General features: G+C 41.0%; 1 protein-coding gene across 2 annotated transcripts in view; it reads left to right on the top strand.

Annotated features, from left to right (window-relative positions):
* Positions 1-18,109, top strand: part of SH3BGR (SH3 domain binding glutamate rich protein) — a 72,923-nt gene extending 54,814 nt beyond the window's left edge. For both annotated transcript variants that reach the window (XM_086342609.1, XM_086342533.1), the window contains 3 exons: positions 8,766-8,795; positions 13,722-13,871; positions 17,681-18,109. In XM_086342609.1, the coding sequence (XP_086198735.1) occupies positions 8,766-8,795; positions 13,722-13,838 (147 nt within the window). In that variant the 3' untranslated portion in view covers positions 13,839-13,871; positions 17,681-18,109. The remainder of the gene's footprint in view (positions 1-8,765; positions 8,796-13,721; positions 13,872-17,680) is intronic.
* The last annotated feature ends 4,895 nt before the right edge of the window (positions 18,110-23,004 follow it).

Here is a 23,004-nt window from a genome sequence, read left to right as displayed (position 1 = left end):
ATATCTTCTGCTTCTGTTAGGTCCATACCATTTCTGTCCTTTATCGAGCCCATCTTTGCATGAAATGTTCCTTTGGTATCTCTGATTTTCTTGAAGAGATCTCTAGTCTTTCCCATTCTGTTGTTTTCCTCTATTTCTTTGCATTGATCGCTGAAGAAGGCTTTCTTATCTCTTCTTGCTATTCTTTGGAACTCTGCATTCAGATGCTCATATCTTTCCTTTGCTACTTTGCTTTTCACTTCTCTTCTTTTCACAGCTATTTGTAAGGCCTCCCCAGACAGCCATTTTGCTTTTTTGCATTTTTTTCCCATGGGGATGGTCTTGATCCCTGTCTCCTGTACAATGTCACGAACCTCATTCCATAGTTCATCAGGCACTCTATCTATCAGATCTAGGCCCTTAAATCTATTTCTCACTTCCACTGTATAATCATAAGGGATTTGATTTAGGTCATACCTGAATGGTCTAGTGGTTTTCCCTACTCTTCAATTTAAGTCTGAATTTGGCAATAAGGAGTTCATGGTCTGAGCCACAGTCAGCTCCTGGTCTTGTTTTTGCTGACTGTATAGAGCTTCTCCATCTTTGGCTGCAAAGAATATAATCAATCTGATTTCAGTGTTGACCATCTGGTGATGTCCATGTATAGAGTCTTCTCTTGTGTTGTTTGAAGAGGGTGTTTGTTATGACCAGTGCATTTTCTTGGCAAAACTCTATTGGTCTTTGCCCTGCTTCATTCCGTTTCTAGCTATAGTGTCTAAAAATTCCTAACTTCTATAAGCTATAGTAAAATATGCTAACTTTACAACATTCCTTAAATCTTTAACTTCTAACTATTTTAATTATTTATAAGCCCTAAATTCAGTAAATTCCTTTGCCATAAATATTCTCCCCACAAATAGGCTTCAGATATCAATCCCTCCCATGGCCTCAAGCTACGGCCTATGTGCTCATCCTGGAACACTCTTTTGTAAAAGTCCTTGAACAAATGTCAGTGATTAACTTTATGAATTATTTTCTGAGCACAACTGAAGAAGGCTTTGTGCCTTTTCATGCTCCTCTCAAGAACAATAAGCACCCTAATATTCCTTTTCAGTCAACTCAGCAGAGGAGAGGAAAAGACAAGTCAGAATTACAAGGCCTAACTCCTTCATCCCAGGATCCATGCCTGCGGAATGAGGAGAGGGGGCTGGGGACCATGCCTCCATTTTGTCAGTAATGCCCTATGTGGCTCCCAACAAGAACCCTGCTCTTATTCCTGACCTCCAGCCTGGTCACCCTCTTCAGATCCCTCTGGGCTGGTCCCTGCCTTCCTTCCACACTGGCCACTTGTCTTAACCAGCCACTGCCTGACACTCACCACGGCTGACACCTGTCCTTAGTCCTGGTCACATGCCATGTCAGCAGCCTGCCTCCCTGGCCAACTTCCCAAGAGAAACAGCTGCTATGAAATTCTAAGGCTTCTCACTTTGGAGACTTCCTTTAACTAGGTTTCTTTTTTTAAAAAAGTTTATTTATTTATTTTTAATTGAAGGATAATTGCTCTACAATATTTTGTTGGTTTCTGCTAAACATCAACATGAATCAGCCATATCCTATCTCCCTCCCCATCCCATCCCTCTAGGTTGTTACAGAGCCCTGGTTTGAGTACCCTGAGTCACACAGCAAATTCCTACTGGCTATCTATTTTACATATGGTAGTGTATGTTTCTATGTTACCTTCTTCATGCATTCCACCCTCTCCTTCTTTTCCACCCGTCTTTTCTTAAGTGTGTTCTCTAGGTCTGTGTCTCTACTGATGGACTAGCTTTCTTAGAAGAACAACAAGGTAAAATAATTTTAAGTTGTAGCTTTGTCCAGTGCATGATTCAAACCTATTCTGTTGTTGTTGTTTAGTCGCTCAGTCATGTCTGACTCTTTGTGACACCATGGACTGTAGCCCACCAGGCTCTTCTATCCATGGGATTTCCCAGGCAAGAATACTGGAGTGGTAGCCATTTCCTCCTCCTGCGGATATTCCCGACTCAGGGATTGAACCCGTGTTTCCTGCATTGCAGGCAGATTCTTTACCATCTGAGCCTCAAGAGGACATTTAAGGATCTGTGTAATTCTGATGCTTTAAAATTTTGTGAGCTAAGTGACCATTATATCTAATACTGTGGGCAAGAATCCCTTAGAAGAAATGGAGTAGCCCTCATAGTCAACAAAAGAGTCCAAAATGCAATACCTGGATGCAATCTCAAAAATCACAGAATGATCTCTGTTCGTTTCCAAGGCAAAACACTCAATATCACAATAATCCAACTCTATGCCCCAACAAGTAATGCTGAAGAAGCTGAAGTTGAATAGTTCTGTGAAGACCTACAAGGCTTTTTAGAACTAAGACCCAAAAAAGATTTCCTTTTCCTTATAGGGGACTACAATGCAAAAGTAGGAAATCAAGAGATGCCTGGAGTAACAGGCAAGTTTGGCCTTGGAGTACAAAATGAAGCAGGGCAAAGGCTAACAGAGTTTTTCCAAGAGAACACACTGGTCATAGCAAACACCCTCTTCCAACAACACAAGAGAAAACTCTACAGGTGGACATCACCAGATGGTCAATACCAAAATCAGTTTGATTATATTCTTCACAGTCGAAAATGGAGAAGCTCTATACAGTCAACAAAAACAAGACCAGGCGCTGACTGTGGCTCAGATAATGAACTCCTTATTACAAAATTCAGACTTAAATTGAAGAAAGTAGAGAAAACCACTAAACCATTCAGGTATGACCTAAATCAAATCCCTTACAATTATACAGTAGAAGTGACAAATAGACTCAAGGGATTAGATCTAATAGACAGAGTGCCTGAAGAACTATGGATGGAGGTTCATGACATTGTGTAGGAGGCAGTGATCAAGACCATCCCCAAGAAAAAGAAATGCACAGAGGTAAGATGGTTGTCTGAGGAGGCTTTATAAATAGCTGAGAAAAGAAGAGAAGCGAAAGGCAAAGGAGAAAAGGAAAGATATACTCATCTGAATGCAGAGTTCCAAAGAATAGCAAGGTGAGATTAGAAAGCCTTTCTCAGTGATTGATGCAAAGAAATAGAGGAAAACAATGGAATGGGAAAGACTAGAGATCTCTTCAAGAAAATTAGAGATACCAAGGGAACATTTCATGCAAAGATGGGCACAATAAAGGACAGAAATGGTATGGACTTAACAGAATCAGAAGATATTCAGAAGAGGTGGCGAGAATACACAGAAGAACTATACGAAAAAGATCTTCATGACCCAGATAACCACAGTGGTGTGATTACTGATCTAGAGCCAGACATCCTGGAATGAGAGGTCAAGTGGGCCTTAGGAAGCATCACTATGAGCAAAGCTAGTGGAGGTAATGGAATTCAACTGAGCTATTTCAAGTCCTAAAAGATGGTGCTGTGAAAGTGCTGCACTCAATATGCCAGCAAGTTTGGAAAACTCAGCAGTGGCCACAGGACTGGAAAAGGTCAGTTTTCATTCCAATCCCAAAGAAGGACAATGCCAAAGAATGTTCAAACTGCTGTACAATTGCACTAATCTCACATGCTAACAAAGTAATGCTCAAAATTCTCCAAGTGAGGCTTCAAAAGTATATGAAGCAAGAATTTCCAGATGTTCAAGCTGGATTTAGAAAAGGCAGAGGAAGCACAGATCAAATGGCCAACATCTAGAAAAAGCAAGAGAGTTCCACAAAAACATCAGCTTCTGCTTTATTGACTACACCAAAGCCTTCAACTGTGTGGATCACAATAAACTGTGGAAAATTCTTAAAGAGATGAGAATACCAGACCATCTGACCTGCCTCCCGAGAAATCTGTATGCAGGTCAGGAAGCAGCAGTTAGAATTGGACATGGAACAACAGACTGGTTCCAAATAGAAAAAGGAGTATGTCAAGGCTATATACTGTCACCCTGCTTATATAACTTAAATACAGAGTACATCATGTGAAATGCCAGGCTGGATGAAACACAAGCTGGAATCAAGATGGCTGGGAGAAATATCAATATCATCTCAGATATGCAGATGACACCATCCTTATGGCAGAAAGTGAAGAGGAACTGAAGAGCCTCTTGATGAAAGAGAAAGAGAAGAGTGAAAAAGTTGGCTTAAAGGTTAACATTCAGAAAAACAAATATCATGACATCCGGTCCCATCACTTCAAGGCAAATAGATGGGAAAACAGTGGAAACAGTGACAGACTTTATTTTGGGGGGCTCCAAAATCACTGCAGATGGTGGCTGCAGCCATGAAATGAAAAGACGCTTGCTCCTTGGAAGAAAAGCTGTGACCAACCTAGACAGCATATTAAAAAACAGAGACATTACTCTTCCAGCAAAGGTCCATCTAATCAAAGCTATGGTTTTTCCAGTAGTCATATATGGATGTGAGAGTTGGATCATAAAGAAAGCTGAGTGTCGAAGAATTGATGCTTTTGAACTGTGGTGTTGGAGAAGACTCCTGAGAGTTCCTTGGACTGCAAGGAGATCAACCCAGTCAAACCTAAAGGAAATCAGTCCTGAATACTCATTGAAAGGACTAATGCTGAAGCTGAAACTCCAATCCTTTGGCCACCTGATGCAAAGAACTGACTCATTGGAAAAGACCCTGATGCTGGAAAAGATTGAAGGCGAGAGGAGAAGGGGATGACAGAGGATGAAATGGTTGGATGGCATCACTGACACAATGGACATGAATTTGAGCAAGCTCTGGGAGTTGGTGATGAACAGGGAAGCCTGGCATGCTGCAGTCCTTGGGGTTGCAAAGAGTCAGACATGAATGAGCAACTGAACTGTAGGATGGGCACTGAAGTTTTTATTTAATTAATATCCCATCTCCTCCTAAGAAGGATTTGAGGCAGGAATGGCATACATAAATACCTTAATTCAACATTTTATTGACAGATTGAATGCTGCCTCATGCCATGCAGTCCAGGGATCGGGGATGGTGCCGTGAAAATTAGCTTCTGTTCTGGTAGAGCTGATGATGGTCTTAGCCAAGTTTCTTCAAAGTTTACATGACCTTTAAAACTTTTTTTTTTAATTTGAGTATAGTTACTTTACAATATGTGTTAGTTTCTACGTTACAGCAAAGTAAATCAGCTATATGTATACATATATCCCCTCCGTTCTGGTCTTCCTTCCTATTCAGGTCACCGCAGAGCACTGAGTAGAGTTCCCTGTACTATACAATAGGTTTTTATTAGTTACCTATTTTATACACAGAGTGTATATACGTCAATTCCTTTCTCCCAATTCATCCCACCCTTCCTTCCTCTCTTGGTGTCCATACATTTGTTCTCTATGTCAATGTCTCTACTTCTGATTTGCAAATAGATTCACCTGTACCATTTGTCTACATCCCACTCCTGCTGCTGCTAAGTCACTTCAGTCATGTCTGACTCTGTGCGACCCCATAGATGGCAGCCCACCAGGCTCCCCTGTCCCTGAGATTCTCCAGGCAAGAACACTGGAGTGTGTTGCCATTTCCTTCTCCAATGCATGAAAGTAAAAAGTGAAAGGAAAGTCACTCAGTTGTGTCCGACTCTTCATGACCCCATGGACTGCAGCCTGCCAGGCTCCTCTGTCCATGGGATTTTCCAGGCAAGAGTACCGGAGTGGGGTGCCATCGCCTTCTCCCTACATCCCACATATACGTGTTAATATACAATATTTGTTTTTCTCTACTTGACCTTTTGAGGCTAAGTATCTCTAGAAATTCTCTGAGCAATTACTTTTTCTATTTAATGCCTCTTTCAAGAAATCAAGGTCAATTCAGGTATTGATAAAAAGCCCTAGGTTCCGTGGTAATTGCTGCTAGCTAACCTCTAGAAGTTGAGATGACCACTTATTCCTATAAGAACTCTTAGTGGCCTCCAGCCTAGCTCTAAGGATAACCCCATTTTTAATAGTGTGTTTTTGTTAACTCAGTTGTTTCAACTGTACACAATTAATAAAAATAATTGGATTTAGAAAGTGTAAAACTCTACATAGCTGATAGTTCTGTATTGTGTAGTGTGAATTCTAATTTGATTGTATGTGGATAAGAAGAAAATGCATGTTCTTTGAGATCTAAAGAGTTAATAGATCTAAAAGAGTTACAGGTTCATTTATTTAGTCACTTAATACATTTATTGTATTTATTCCAGACAGTAGCTGGGTCCTGGAAACCCCAAAATGAACAAGGACACATGTTGTGCCCACAAGAGCACACAGACAGTCAGGGAGGCCAATAAATGATGATTGTAGGAGCAAATAAGGGGATTCTTTAACTCAGCCCTTGTTGTTATTGGTTAGTTGCTAAGCTGGGTTTGACTCTGCTGCCCCATGAACTGTAACCTGCCAGGCTCCTCTGTCCTTGGGATTTCCCAGGCAAGAAAACTGGAATGAGCTGCCATTTCCTTCTCCAGGGGATCTTCCCCACCTAGGGATCAAACTTGATTCTGCCACATTGGCAGGCAAATTCTTCACTACTGAGCCACCAGGGAAGCCCTTGGGGGTCAGGAAAGTCTTCCTTGAAAATATCATTGTATGCAGTGTCCTGGAAGGTGTGGCTGATGTGAGAAAGTTACATGTGATCATTAGCTGAAGTAAAACATGATGTGACTAGAAAGGTGAGCAGGAGCCAAATCATGACGGCCTCTCAACCATCCTAAAGATTATGGATTTATCATGAAAAGATGGAAGGTTTTAGACATGAGGTGGATTGTCTTTTTTAAGTTAACTAATAATTTTTTGACTGCACTAGATCTTCTTGCTGTGTGTGGGCTCTCTAGTTTTAGTTAGCAGGGGCTACTGTCTAATTGCGGTGCATGGGGTTCTCATTGCAGGGACTTCTCTTGTTGCTCAGCACAGGCTCTAGAGCTCAGGCTCAGCAGTTGCGGTGCACAGGTTTAGTTGCCCTGAAGCATGTGGGAGATTCCTGAACCAGGGATGGAACCTGGGTCCCCTGCTTTAGCAGGCAGATTCCCAACCATTGGACCACCAGGGAAGTCCCTGGGATGTCTTTTAGAATGATATCTCTGGCTATAGTGTGGAGAGTTACTTGGAGATAAGGAAGCCTAGAGGTGATGTAATCTTGGTGAGAGAAGATGGCAGTCATGGTGAAGGAAAGACAAGGCATTGGCAGAGGTAGACAATATCAAAGACATTTAATATTCAACACATTGCTGAAAAACCAACACTCAGATTCTGCAACAAGTGCAGGACTATCTTTTCCTGAACTTTATAAGACTTGCTGTGTTGCCAGCTTCAGTTTAGAGATTCCCCGTACTGGGACACCTCTTGGGTTGACTCAGGTTAAGCTGGCTGGATCAGGCTTTCTGTATTTTCTTTGCCAGCATCAGAAATCTGAGAGTATTGTTCTGGAGCTGGCCAAGAACTTGAGGCTGGGCCAGAGAAGGTGGCTATATGGCAGGCCCTCCATGACTTGCCTTCTGTGATAATCTTGAGAGGTAGTGTGGTGTAGTAGGAAGAACACTAAGTTAGGAAACAGGATAAGGGGGCGACAAAGGATGAGATGGTTGGAAGGCATCACTGACTGAGTAGGCATGAGTTTGAGCAAACTTGGGGAGATAGTGAAGGACAGGGAAGCCTGGCCTGCTGCAGTCTATGGGCCACAAAGAATTGGACACGCTTAGCAACTAAACAACAACAACAACAGAGAGTCTCAGAGGAAGTCCTGATTGTGTTACTTGGCTTCTGATTTTTGTCTAATTACTTAACCCTGTGGTCTTTGTGTCCTCATTTGTCCAAAGAAAAGACTGAGTAAGAGGATATAGGTAATTATGAGGTTGCTTTCAACTCCTTTGGTCCAGAATTCCATGAGCTCACTGCCTGCTTTGAAAGGCATTAGGAATGTTTAGGGACTACTTTTTAGAACCAGATCTTCCTGCCCAATTAAAGCCGTTGTAATACTCTGGCCCCAGAAAGGCTCACGAGAGGGCCATTCTGGGAAAGGATGTGAAGGTTCTTATTTCTTTGCAATTTTAGGAGGTATTGCCTGGTTTTCCTACTTTGATCCCAGGGAAATAGAAACTTCTGTGCATTGGCAGAGTGGAGACCTGTTTGAGCCTGGAAATGGCTTTATCATTTCTTAACTTTAAGTTTCTTTCTTTAACCAGGACTCAGTGTTTAAATGGTTTAGAATGTTATTTGTTCTGATGGAGGAAAAGTTTTTAATCTACTTTTATTAGTTGGTTCAGAACTGAAGTAAGGCATACTTATAAGGTCATAAAAGCAGAAAAGACATAATTTAGTTCAAATTTTCTAGTTGCTTACATATATAGTCTGAATTTTCCTTGATAGCTCTATAGGTCTGCAATATGCTTTGGATATAGAACAGTATTAAACATATAATTAAGCAGTATTACTAATTAGTTGTATTTTCTTAGGAGTAAGAGTGATGAAAATATGTCTTTGATTTTATAATATTCCAAGGACTTGAAATAAAATGCATGAAATAAGTAGGCATTGCTCAGTTATAATATCTTTGCTATTGATGTTTTCTCAATAAATTGATATTCTTAGTTTTGGTAAACATGCATTTATTATAGCTTGCTTAATTTCTATTTATTTTTTTAAGTAAAATTTTTTATAGTTTTAAATTTTTATGCCATTTTAAAAGTTGCTTTCCATTTACAGTTATTACCAAGTATTGGCTATATAGTTTGCTTAATTTTTAGATTCAACTTAAAACTTATGTGAATTTATGTTTTTATTTAATTTCTGTTTGTGGATTTAAGGAAGAAGAGGAAGAGACAGCAGCGGAAGAGGTACAGTAGCATATTTCACAGTTGTGTTGTGCTTAACAGAAGCATCTTTTAGGTGAGAGAATTGCAGCTTTTCCAACATTTCTCCATGTTCATGATACAGAGAAGCTGACTCAACCCACATTCCCAGAAAGTCCTCCTTTAGCCTGCCAAGAAGAGAAATAAAATAAGTTGGAGATACATTTGGAGGTGAATGGAGAAACAGGGGCTCTGAAGCCTTCACCTCTTGTGGTGAAGGTGTTATCAATGAAGTCAGGCCAGGCCGGACCAAATCCTTCAGTGGTGATGCCTTCTCCCTTTTTCCTTCCCACCCCATTGAATAGCGCACCGTTTATGCTGCTTGTGTGGTTCTCATGGGTGTTACTTGATGGCCTCCTCTTTACCTTGTTGGTGAGTGAGGAATTCCCTCCCTCTGGTTATGGGAATGGCAGACACACAACTGGACCACTCACTGGACAAGTGAGATGGACAGGGCTTATTTTATTTTCTTAATTAATTAATTAATTTTAACTGGAGGATAATGACTTTACAATATTGTGGTGGTGTTTGCCATACATTGACATGAATTAGCCACAGGTGTGGACAGGGTTTATTATTCACATGTGCTCCCGGGGGATAAGGTCATCTACACAGGGCAGGGCCACACGGGGTAGGGTCCCTTGGGAACAGTGTGAACAACCAGGGCTGCGGGAGGCAGGTTGTGTAGAATCAAGAGGGTGGGGTGTCCCCGAGTCCACACGGGGGACATGGTTGGCCTGATTGAGTAATTCTGGGGTGAAAGCAGGCACTGTATCTGGTCCCTTGATACCGAGGGCTGCTTGGGTGAGAGACCTAATTTGTGGGATCAGAGCGGGAGGGGAGCCAGTGGTCAGGCCATTGTAAGTCTTCCCAATTTTACCAGTGTTAAGGCAGCGGATAATACTGAGTCTTAATTGTAGTCTTGCACCATGGTGTGTACCTTAGACACCAGGAGGTTTAAACATGCAGCTCATCATTTAGTGTCTGGAAGACATGTGACATAGGTAAGTAACCACATGGTTCCAGGATTTCTAGTGTGGATCTATCCAGGGGGAGCATTACTATTTGTGTGTGTGTGGTTTTTTTTTTTTTGGAACATAGTTGATTTACGGTGTTATGTTAGTTTCAGATGTGTAACAAAGTGATTGATGTGTGATTCTTTTCCCTTACATGTTATTATAAAATATTGAGTAGAATTCCCTGTGCTATGCAATCATTACTGAGCCGGTGCACCACAACTAAGACCCAGAGCAGGCAAATAAAATAATAATAATAATGATAAAAAAAGAGTTGCACAAAGTAAGAAGTATTACATAAGTGAGTACTGAGGATACAAGTACATTTAAAACAATGAAAGAAAAGTTATAAAACAATATTAGTGATATTAAGGATAAAATTTAAAGGAATGAAATATATCCTCTGTAACATATAATTTAAACTATTATTGGGCTGGCCAACATGTTTATTTACAGGATCTATGCTCAAATAATAACCAACATTCCTAGGGAGACCTCATGTCTCATATTTGGAGCTGGGAGTTATTTGAACAAATGAAGAATTTAATTAAAATGTTAAATCACAGAAATGTAGAGACCTTAAACATTTATTTTAACTTGAAATATACAGATGTGTATTTACTGCCAAGTTTTTGGGTACAGGACAAAAATAGCTTCTTTAAAAAATAGTCCAATGACTAGAACTACCTGCTGTCTTCCTAACATAATCAGTAGTCTGTCTAGAAATTCCAGTTTTGGTTTCTTTCCTTTTGTGTTTCAGGAGTCCTCCTTAGCACCCAAGCTTTTCGACACTTCATTTGATGACAGACATATGTTGGTCTTTTCAAAGTATTCCATTAACTTTACATGGGAAAAAAGTTATTTTCATGTTCATATATCATTGGATTCCATGGTGCTTATTTTTTTAAAAGATTTTTTGATGTGTACCATTTTTGAAGTCTTTATTGAATTTGTTACAATATTGCTTTTGTCTTATGTTTTGGTTTTTTGGCCTCAAGGCACGTGTGATCTTAGCTTTTTGACTAGGAATTGAACCTGTACCCCCAGAATTGGAAGGCAAAATCTTAACCACTGCACCAGGGAAGTCCCTGTGATATTTATTTAAGTTGTGTAATTACAATAAGACTGACTTGGATATACCAGCATGGGAACAAACATAACCCACCCTGGTAAATGAAGACTTTGGCGGGTGGTGATACCAAACCTACTACTTGTAAGCACTCACCATGCCGTCATCAACCAGTGTGATTTAAGAGACAGAACACAGGCTCCTGCATTGCAGGCAGACTCTTTACCGTCTGAGCCACCAGGGAAGTCCAGGCTTCAGCGGAGGTTCTCAAAGTGGGTTTCCAGAGCAGAAGCAGCTGCCTCACCTGGGAACCTCTACAAATACATGTTTTCAGGCCTGGCCCCAGATCTATAAGGTCAGAAGCCCTGAGTTGGAGCCAAGAAGATTGTTTTGAGAAGCTCTTCAGGTGATTCTGATGCTCTATCAAGGCTGAGAACACAGGTTCTAAGTGACCCAAGGGTTGCCACGTAGAGGTCAAGGGCAAGAACTCCTACTGTTTTGATTCTGGTAATTGCTGCTGTTGTTCAGTCGCTTAGTTGTGTCCGGCTGTTTTCGACCCCAGGGACTATAGCAAGCCAGGCTTTCCTGTCCTTCATTATCTCCCAGAGTTTGCTCAGACTCATGTCCATTGCGTCGATGATGCATCTTCATTGTGGGGATTCAGGATTGAAAGGAAAGAGGGATCACTCAGAGGTAAAAACAGCTGATCAGAGCCTCCAACTGTTTGGGGCAGAGCCTTTCCCTCTGCCGTCCTTCCTGTACCCATAAAGGAAAACACTGGCAACGGGAAAGGAAAAGAAATAGCAGCTATATTCCAATAAAAATTAATTAAAAAGTACAAATGCTAATCAGAGAGCTAAATTAAAATTGAAAACTCAAGGATAGAATATTTACCAAAAGTCACATGTATTGTCTAGGTATTTCAGTGGAAGGTCATTCACATTAAAGGAGGTCCCAAGTGTCATAAGAAACTCCCCCCCAAAACTTATGCTGATTTTTAAAATTGCAAATAATTCATGACATTTATAGAAAGTATATTGTTTATAATGCTTTTCAGTTCAGTTAAGTTCAGTCACTAAGTGGCGTCTGACTCTCTGCGACCCCAGGGACTGTAGCACGCCAGGCCTCCCTGTCCATCACCAACTTCTGGAGCTTACTCAAACTCATGTCCATTGAGTTGGTGATGCCATCCAACTAACTCACCCTCTGTCATCCCCTTCTCCTCCTGCCTTCAATCTTCCCCAGTATCAGGGTCTTTCCTGATGCTCTTTGCATCAGGTTGCCAAAGTACTGGAGCTTCAGCTTCAGCAACAGTCCTTCTAATGAATATTCAGGATTTATTTCCTTTAGGGTTGATTGGTTTCATCTCCTTGTAGTCCAAGGGACTTTCAAGAGTTTCCTCCAGCAACACGATTTTAAAACATCACTTTTTCAGTGCTCAGCCTTCTTTAGCTCAGCTTGTAATAAAAGGTCCATTTAATTTCAAACACAATATTTATTTTACATGAGGAACTTGTGTAAGAAACTCCTCCCCAAAACTTTTGCTGATTTTTAAAATTGCAAATAATTCATGACATTTATATAAAGTTTAGATAATACAGAGAAAAATAGAAACTAAAAATAGTTTATAACCCCATTACACAGAGAGACCCACTAGTTACACACTCATACACACACACACACGTATTTATCAAACCTTAATGGATACTCTTCTGTAATCTACTTTTATTCATGTAATTAAGCCATATATTTTACAGGGATGGTAAATATAGGTCTGTTTCATTATTTTAATATTATTTTATCAAACGCATCCCTATTATTGGACCTAAAAGTTATTTTTAGCCTATTCTATACAGTAAATTTTCATTACCTGTATGTTATATCTTTCCAATAATAAATTTTCATTCCTCTCTTGCTAGCCAAGCTTCCATTTTAAAAAATCCCATTTTTATGTATAAAAATAAGACAAACAGATTATTAATTTGCAAGTGGTTTCAGATTATTTATGTAGGTTGCTGATAACTTTGGATTCAAGAAATTACTTTGTATAACAAAATATAGCCAGCTTACAGGTTTAAATCTTCATCAAAATTCTGACAAAATTCTATTTGCTGAGATTCTTTTTGTATTTTATTCTTCCAACTGCTTTCTGAATTTTTAAAGGTAATTGTATTAGAACAATCTGTTAATACAAGTAAAGACTATATGCTTAAGAGGAATCATGAAACTCATTAGAATTAATGTATTGCCAGCAGAACCATCCCAGGGTGAAGGGTCTCTGTTTAGGAAGGTGATGTCTGTGTGTGTGTATATGTGGTGGGTGTATGTGTGGGGTGTGGTGGGTGCATGTGTGGGGTGTGTTGGGAGGGTATGTGTGTGTTGTCTGTTGAATGTGTGGTGGTTTGTGTATGTTGGGTGTGTGTGTGGTGGGTGTATGTGTGTGGTGAGTATGTGTGTGAGGTGTGTATGTGTGGGGTATGTGTGTTCTGTGTGTGTGTTGGGTGTGTATGTGTGTGTGGTAGGTGTACAAGAAGGGATTGTGTAGGGGATTATGTGTGTGGTGTGTGTGGGGTATGTATGTGATGTGTTTGTGGGGTATGTGTGTGGTGTGTGTATGTGTTGGGCTTGTATGTGTGTGTGGTGGGTATATATGTGGGGTGTGTATGTGTGGCAGGTGTGTGTGTTGTGTGTGTGGTATGGGTATGTTGTGTGTGTGTGTTCGATGGGGTGTGGGAGGCCCTGACCTCTAGTCTGATATTTTACACTCTTCCTCACTGTATCTGTTGACCCTTACACTTCTCCATAACGGTGTAATTTTTGTTAAAGACAAAAGAAGTAACCACAGAAGGAGCAGAAGGGGAAGCAGAGGGAGAGGAAGCTGAAGAAGAAGAAGAGGAACCAGGAGAAGAAGAAGAAGAAGGAGACGAGGAAGAAGAGTCTTAGGCCTTTTCATGCTCTACTTTTCCACTTGTCCAGGTAGCCACATTGTTCTGGGGTTGAAGGCTTGTTTATTACTGTCTGCCGTCTAGACCACATTTCACTTAGTGAGGGAGGTAGATTCCAATTCGACCTGTTTGTCTGTCTTCCCAAGGCCCTGGGCTGCCCCTTCTTGGAGCCGCCGGGCTGGTTAACTTTCCTGGACCTGTTTCTTGGGCACCGGGGCAAGGAAGGCTGTGGTTGATACAATTTCTAGTAAAAAGTGTGACTTTCAGGTGAGGACGTTTGTGTTGCACCTGCTGCTGCTTCTCCCTCTTTATTTAAGTGAAAACACAGGAAGTATTCTGTTCTCAGCATCTATCACATGAACTCCTTTACACATCTGTGGGGGAATTTACAATAGATGTTCATAACAATGGTGATAAATTATCAATACAACCTAAAAAACCCACAAAGCTAGCTGCCCATGAAAAAAAATAATTGCCAGATTCAATGATAAGTACTTGATATTACTATTCATTGATTTATATTAAAACATCCATTTATTCAATAGTAGCCAGAGCACTCATGTAGAAACAGTTTGGAATAAGGTGAACTCACTTTAGATATCTTTGACAAATATGCTTACTACCTTGTAATTTTAAACTTCTAGTGACAATGAAGAAGAATTATGTGGTTCTTAACAGTTTGGTGAGTTCACCCTTTTGTTGTTCAGTCGCTCAGTCGTGTCCGACTGTTTGCGACCCCATGGACTGCAGCATGCCAGGCCTCCCTGTCCATCACCAACTCCCAGAGCTTGCTCAAACTCATGTCCATCGTGTCAGTGATGCCATCCAACCATCTCATCCTCTGTCATCCCTTCTCCTCCTGCCCTCAATCTTTCCCAGCATCAGGGTCTTTTCCAATGAGTTGGCTCTTGGCATCAGGTGGTCAAAGTATTGGAGCTTTGGCTTCAGCAGGTAACCCTAAATGTATTATATTAGTAGGATGCTGAAAGTGAATATTGAGGACACAGAGAAAATACTCAAATGTTGTGGCCTATACAGAAAATATGATAAGGTCATTAAGAGCTATAAAAGTATCTAATGTAACAGACTTTTAGCAAATAGCCATGTGAACATTATGTTTCTATTGACATGGTTTGACCTTGCCAACAGATTTGAGGGCAACTATTTATTCTCTACTGCAGTGAGGCTCACAATTTGCTCTGGTACCCTAAGGGTTCTTGTTCATTAAAAAAAATTTTTTTTTAGTCTTCTTTCTGTCTGTACCATGCCTCCACTGAAGCAGGTAAGACCGATTTGGTGGCTATTGATACCAGGGGAGCAGGAAGAAATAGAGGATGAGAGAATGAGCGCTGGACACACAGCAAGTCTTCAGTTAAGGTTTGCAGTCGCATTTGGAGCCTGTCTAGTGGAGGGCAGACAAAAGGGTACCACTATAGACAGGAAAAGAAACTCCAGTGCTTATAAATATCAGCTAACAGAAGGCTCCACTGTGCACCAAAGACCAATTTGAATAGTATATATCTCCCCTTTTAATATACTTACACTTATACATAAAATACTGATATTAAAAAAAAAGATGTATTTTTAAGAAATCTTGGAGCTGGTGGGAGCAGCCATCACACTGTATTATTGGGACTATGGAAGTTTCATTACTCCTTTATTCAAATTACAAAGCAAATCTGAAAGTGAAAGTGTTAGTCACTCAGTTCAGTTCAGTTCAGTCACTCAGTTGTGTCCAAATCTTTGTGACCCTATGAACCGCAGCACGCCAGGCCTCCCTGTCCATCACCAACTCCCGGAATCCACCCAAACTCATGTCCATTGAGTCAGTGATGCCATCCAACCATCTCATCCTGGCGTCCCCTTCTCCTCCTGCCCTCAATTTTCCAAGCATCAGGGTCTTTTCCAATGAGTCAGGTCTTCGCATTAGGTGGCCAAAGTATTGTCCAACTCTTTGAAACCCCATAGACTGTAGCCCTCCAGGCTCCTCTGTCCATGGGATTATCCAGGCAAGAATACTGGAGTGGGTTGCCATTCCCTTCTCTAGGGGATCTTCCTGACCCAGGGATCGAATCCAGGTTTCCTGCATTGCAGACAGATTCTTTACTGTCTGAGCCCCAGGGAAGCAAATCTAGCCCATCATTTGATGCTTTCCCAAGTGCTTTCTTTCATTTTGCGACCACACAGACCTCCACTTTAGGGCCAAATGATGATCAATTTGGAAGCGATCTCATTTCTTTATTTTTAATTTTCTTCTAAGTAGAAGAAAAAAGTTACAATTGAGAAGTCAGTCTGATTAGTGTCCCTAATCCCATTTCTTAGGAATGGATTAGGACTCAATTTTGAAAAAAATGAAGACTGGCAAGTTAACTTTTAGAATTCTATCTGAAGAATGATAGAAAAGGAAAATATGCTGATATTTACAGCAACCTTCCCCTCAACAGTAAAAGACTCATAAATACAGTTAAATGCATTTCTATTCACTCTGCTTGTAAAGTCTTTTAAAATTATGCAATTTAATGTGATACTTATAAAAAATATTGAATATGAAATGACACAGCTGAAAGAGAATCCTTCAGTAGCCAAATGGCTCTATAGACTGATTAAAAAAAAAAAACAAACCCTATGGCAAGGCCATTTTACCTGTTTCTCTGATGATGAGATGGTTGGATGGCATCACTGACTCAATGGACATGAGTTTGAGCAAGCTTTGGGAGTTGGTGAAGGACAGGGAAGCCTGGCATGCTGCAGTCCATGGAGTTGCAAACAGTTGGACATGACTTAGTGACTGAACAACAACAACCCGATGCCTTCTAGTTTGGAATTTAGTTCATAGAAGTTTGTCGTGAGGTCAAAATGCCTGGCAGGGAAGGCAAGAATCGCTTTCCTAAATTGCATCTCTGACCCCCAGAGAGATCCTATGTCCTTGAAAATGCAACTTGAAATGCATGGCATGGCGCATTTCACTGGGCAAACCATTCAGTGTCTAAAAGCAAACCATCTCATAGCTCATGCGTATGCCAGGCATTTTGCTTGAAGAAATGGTCCTAGGGAGAATATGGCGGTGAATGGAACTACGAAAGATTTCTCATTTCTTATATTTGAAATTGATGCTAAGTTGATGCCCCAGGAGAAACAGTCTATAGTCTGAGACTGAGTTCTGTCTCCTAACGGGATGCTGCTTCATGCTGTCTCTAGTCTAGCTGTTTGCTCCTCCCTTGCTTCCCCCCCTACCCCCAGGACTAAGCTGTAAATTCAGTCTCTCCATTTTTCATGAAAATGCAATGGGGAAACTGTAATGGAAGATGCCAGCTTCCCTCTGATGTTTGATAGGTTAGTACGGAGAAAGGATATAAACCTCGGCTAGTTTTCTACAAGAAAAATTTAGTTTCCTTTTTTTGCCCTTGATGAGTAGTAGTTTCTAGAATAAAAGGCAGTTCGACTCTTGATTGGAGAAGGAAATGGCAACTCATTCCAGTATTCTGGCCTGGAGAATTCCATGGACAGAGAGGAGCCTGGCAGGCTGCAGTCCATGGGGCTGCTAAGAGTCGGACATGACTGAGTGACTCCCCTTTCACTTTTCACTTTCATGCATTGGAGAAGGAAATGGCAACCCACTCCAGTGTTCTTGCCTGGAGAATCCCAGGGACAGGGGAGCCTGGTGGGCTGCCGTCTATGGGGTTGCATAGTCGGACACGACTGAAGTGACTTAGCAGCAGCAGCAGCAGCAGCAGCAGATCGACTTTCACTTCACTTCTCTTGATAAATAATTAAGTTTGTGGTAAACATTCTCTGTCTCTCTTTAATTTTCATCTCCCTAATATCTTCCCTTTCTTTTAGGAAACCCAAACCATGAAGCACCATTTCATCTGTCTCCCCACAAACTGAATTCAATGAAACGCTTTGGCCTGAAGCTAGCACACCTCTGTCAGGATGTCCAGGGTTCACCGGGGAATTGTATGATATGATGCGATTAGATCTCCACACATGTATTTACTTAATCATATCGACATGAAATCAAATGTGAAGACAGCCCACACATACCTTCACGGGCCTGACATTTGTGGCCTTTGCTTAAATTTTTTTTGCTTTGCATGAATAGTCCTTCTCACTAATACCCTGAAAAAAAATTTACAAAATATAGAACTTCTCTTTGTGATAAGACAAAAGTACTTCTTTGTATGTGCCTTACGCTACTTTTCTCAGAATTAGCTTTGAAGATGAAGAACTTTCCAGAGAACAACTATACAAATAAAGTTGAATAACAAATATCTTGTCCCAAGGAGTGGATTTTTCATCTCTAGCCTCTCCATGTACAGCCTGGCTCAGTCTGTCTGTAGTGGGGGGCGGGGGCTGGTCCTGGATCCTCGGCAGAACTTTTCTGTGCCCTCTGGGATGGATGCTTTTGTTGCATCGACATCATTGGTCCATGTTTTCCAATGACACTGATTGTCTCGTTATGTCCTATTTTGTATTATTTGCACCACTGTGTACCTTGTCTCCCAAGCCTTGTTTAAATGTCGCTGCTGTCCACGTGTGTAGGGATCTTGAGGCAGACAAATAAATTTGCCACCCCAGTGCCCTCTGCACATTGCCACGCTGGAGGGAGTGGCTGCTTCTGCTTCTCCTGTACTGATTGATTCGCAGCCATGACTGCTACGTGCAAAGCCTGTGACTGTAATCTTGCCTCCTGATGCTGAGTGTCTGTTCTCCAAGAGCTGGTCCAGCCCCTTGACTTGTTCACCAGGTAGGTTTGAAGCATTTCTCTGCTCACCTGCCCCATCTCAGTGTCTGATAGCAATTTTTTCCCTTCCTCGTAAGGTTTTGCTGACATCTCGCCCCTCTCTGCGTGCGTGGTGCTCTGTGTGCTTTCCTTGCAGCCAGGATTGCTTCTGTGCCACCAGAAGGGCCCTTCTCTGTGCTGTTTTCTTAATTAAGGACAATGCTGGCTGTTGACTTGGAGTAGCCCTTAACTTTTCCTCCTCCTAAGTCTGCCTATTGATTTTGTGGCTAAGCCTGTTGGTGTCACTGGGAATGTAGTCTCTGGTGGCAGAAGTCGTGTGGCTCACGGGAACTCTGGCAGACAGCTCTTTTCTGGTTACCCTGGTAACAAAAAGAGGCATTTTGAAGAGAATTAACATTATTTTGTTCCAAAATGTTGAAGTAGACTCCTCTGAGGAAATTTCTCTCCTTGTTAAAAATAAGGTGAGAGACTGCAGTGGGATGGAAATCCGTATGCTTAAAATTTAGTTTCTACCTTGTACTCTCTTTCATTAGATTATGTCCTATGTAAAAAGCATCACAATTTTATAGCTGCTCCACACCCAAATACGCCTTAAGCATTTGCTGTTTCTGGGGCTGACTTATAGCTCTTGTGGTAGAGCAGGCTGGAGACAGATTTATTCATCTAGATGCCAGTTTTCCTATTTTTTTTTTGTATTTTTGAATGAGAATAAATATTTGTGCTAATAATAAGCAGAGTAAATCACTTATTTAAATTAATTAATAAATCACTTAATTGAATTATTTTTTATTATGTTGTCTTTTGTAGTCAAGAAATTAATATTCTAGTATATATTATTTATTCACTCACATTTCACTCTTTATAAGGTATTATTAAAATGCAAAAATCATTTTGATCAATAATACCATGTAACTAGTATAAGTTCTCATCCAGATTTGGCTTCACCCATCAGTCTGGCCTCCAATGGCTAGTGGGTCCAGGGGCACAATGACAAATGTAGACTATGAGATATCAAAATATGGTTTAAAAATCCATATGCTTTGTCCACATATGAAGTTTCTAGAAAATAAACAGCATTACAAATATGTAAAAAAAAGCTCAAAAGAAACATCCAGGTTAATAAACAAAATCCTTCTGCGAAAAAAAAAAAAAAAAAAAAGAAAGAAAAAGAGAGAGAGAAAAGACCAAAGACATGGAATAATTCTATGATGATCTCAACTAACAGAGGTTCAAAGAGTTGGTTTGGATTAGTTTATACAGAGCCTGAACATTCAGAGTAACTGTTCCTTTTTAATTTTTTTTTAAATTGAGTTTTAGGCTACACTGGGTCTTTGTTGTTGCAGTCTTCTTCTGAATTGCGGGGAGTCAGGGCTACTCTCTGGTGGTGGGCAGGCTTCTCACTGCAGTGGGTTCTCTTGTGGAGCACAGGCCCTAGAGCACAGGCTCAGAAGTTGTGGTGCATGGGCTTAGTTACCCTGCAGCATGCGGAATCTTCCTGGACCAGGGATCGAACCTGTGTCCCCTGCAGGTTGGCAGGCAGATCCTTAACCACTGGACTGCCAGGGAAGTCCTCCTTTTTTATTTTTTAACTTGAAAAGCAGGTACACAAAAATTCAAGCACATTTTTCTAACCACAGAACAGTAAGTGCTTCCTCTTTCAGTTTTTACTTTTGGGTTTTTTTTTTTTTTTTTTTTTTGCATTTCTTTGGTTTGAAATCTTCCTCTGGTGCAAGGATCCAAGATAAGAGATAAAGAGGGTTTATTTTTGTCATCAAGTTTTCTAGATTAAATGTGAGAGGTATAGAAAGGGAATGGAATGTATTACCTACAAAGTTCCTTGAGGGATTTTAGAAATGCTTCTTTAAAAAACAGTGTCAAACCTGTGCGTAGGTAGTGAGTGTAGGGTGACCGTTTTGCTGTTGTGTCCGACTCTTTTGAGACCCCATGGATTGGGATTCTCCAGGCAAGGATACTGGAGCGAGTTGCCATTTCCTTCTCCGGGGGATCTTCCCTACCCAAGGATGGAACCAACATCTCCTACATTGCAGGTGGAATCGTTACCGCTGGGCCATTGAGAGAGCCAGTGTAGTAATAGAGAAGAGCCACTAGATGGCGATAAAACACAAGCTTCTTGATAAACAGCATCGCTGTCCCCGGAGACCCCTGGCTATGTGTGCGGGTACTGTGGAGATCAGAAGGTGAGCATAAAGCATTTGTCCACCAAACAGAGGAAAAGCAAACAAACCCTCTTCCACATCCACTTGTCAGTTAATTAGTATATTGTTTATAATGCTTTTCAGTTCAGTTAAGTTCACTCGCTAAGTGGTGTCTGACTCTCTGCGACTCCATGGATTTCAGCACGCCAGCCTCCCTGTCCATCACCAACCGCCCGAGCTTACTCAAACTCATGTCCATTGAGTTGGTGATGCCATCCAACCATCTCACCCTCTGTTGTCCCCTTCTCCTCCCGCCTTCAATCTTTCCCAGCATCAGGGTCTTTTCCAATGAGTCAGTTCGTCTCATCAGGTGGGCAAATGATTGGAGTTTCAGCTTCAGCATCAGTCCTTCCTATGAATATTCAGACTGATTTCCTCTAGGATTGACTGGTTTGATCTCCTTGCAGTCCAACGGGCTCTCAAGATTCTTCTCCAACACTACAGTTCAAAAGCATCAAATCTTTGGTGCTCAGCTTTCTTTATAGTCCAACTCTCACATCCGTACATGACTTTGGGAAAAACCAAAGCTTTGACAGATGGACCTTTGCTGGCAAAGTAATGTCTCTGCTTTTTAATATGCCGTCTAGGTTGGTCATTGCTTTTCTCCAAAGGAGGAAACGTCTTTTAATTTCATGGCTGCAGTCACCATCTGCAATGATTTTAGAGCCCTCCAAATAAAGTCTCTCACTGTTTCCATTGTTTCCCCATCTATTTGCCATGAAGTGATGGGACCAGATGCCATGATCTTAGTTTTTTGAATGTGAAGTTTTAAGCCAACTTTTTCACTGTTCTCTTTCACTTTCATCAAGACGCTCATTAGTTCTTCTTTGCTTTCTGCCATAAGGGTGCCATCTGCATATCTGAGATGACACTGATATTTCTTCCGGCAATCTTGATTCCAGCTTGTGCTTCATCCAGCCCAGCAAATGGCATGATGTACTCTGCATATAAGTTAAATAAGCAGGGTGACAAATACACAGGCTTGACACACTCCTTTCCCAATTTAGAACCAGTCTGTTGTTCCATGTCCAGTTCTAACTGTTGCTTCTTGACCTGCATACAGATTTCTCAGGAGGCAGGTCAGGTGGTCTGGTATTCCCATCTCTTTAAGAATTTTCCAGTTTGCTGTGATCCACACAGTCAAAGGCTTTGGTGTAGTCAGTAAAGCAGAAGTAGATGTTTTTGTGGAACTCTTTTGCTTTTTCTATGATCCAACGTTGGCAATTTAATCTCTGGTTCTTCTGACTTTTCTAAATCCAGCTTGAATTATCTGGAGGTTCATTGTTCACGTATTGCTGAAGTCTGGCTTGGAGAATTTTGAGCATTACTTTGCTAGTATATGACATGAGTGCAATTGTGTAGTTTGAACATTCTATGGCATTGCCTTTCTTTGGGATTGGAATGAAGACTGACCTTTTCCAGTCTTGTGGCCACTGCTGAGTTTTCTAAAGTTGCTGGCATATTGAGTACAGCACTTTCACAGCATCACCTTCTAGGATTTGAAATAGCTCAGCTGGAATTCCATCACCTCCACTAGCTTTGTTCGTAGTGATGCTTCCCAAGGCCTACTTGACTTTGCATTCCAGGATGTCTGGCTCTAGGTGAGTGATCACACCCTCATGGTTATCTGGGTCATTAAGATCTTTTTGTATAGTTTTTCTGTGTATTCTTGCCACCTGTTCTTGATATCTTCTGCTTCTGTTAGGTTCATACCATTACTGGCCTTTATTATGTCTATCTTTGCATGAAATGTTCCCTTGGTATCTCTAATTTTCTTGAAGAGATCTCTAGTCTTTCCCATTCTGTTGTTTTCCTCTATTTCTTTGCATTGATCACTGAGGAATGCATTCTTATCTCACCTTGCTGTTCTTTGGAACTCTGCATTCAAATAAGTATAGCTTTCCTTTTCTCCTTTGCCTTTAGCTTCTCTTTTCTCAGCTATTTGTGAGGCCTCCTCAGACAACCATTTTGTCTTTTTGCATTTCTTTTTCTTGGGGATGGTATTGATCACTGCTTCCTGTACAATGTCATGATCTCTGTCCATAGTTATTCAGGCACTCTGTCTATCAGATCTAATCCCTTGAATCTATTTGTCACTTCCACTGTATAATCATAAGGGATTTGACTTAGGGTATGCCTGAATGGTCTAGTGGTTTTCCCCACTTTCTTCAATTTAAGTCTGAATTTGGCAGTAAAGAGTTCAT

This window comes from Bos grunniens, chromosome 1 (assembly GCF_055505025.1).
Source record: "Bos grunniens cultivar Pamir isolate PY7600 chromosome 1, Bosgru_T2T1.0, whole genome shotgun sequence".
NCBI lineage: Eukaryota > Metazoa > Chordata > Mammalia > Artiodactyla > Bovidae > Bos > Bos grunniens.
The sequence above is the reverse complement of the archived record's forward strand: the minus strand, read 5'-3'. Positions and strand labels throughout refer to the sequence as shown.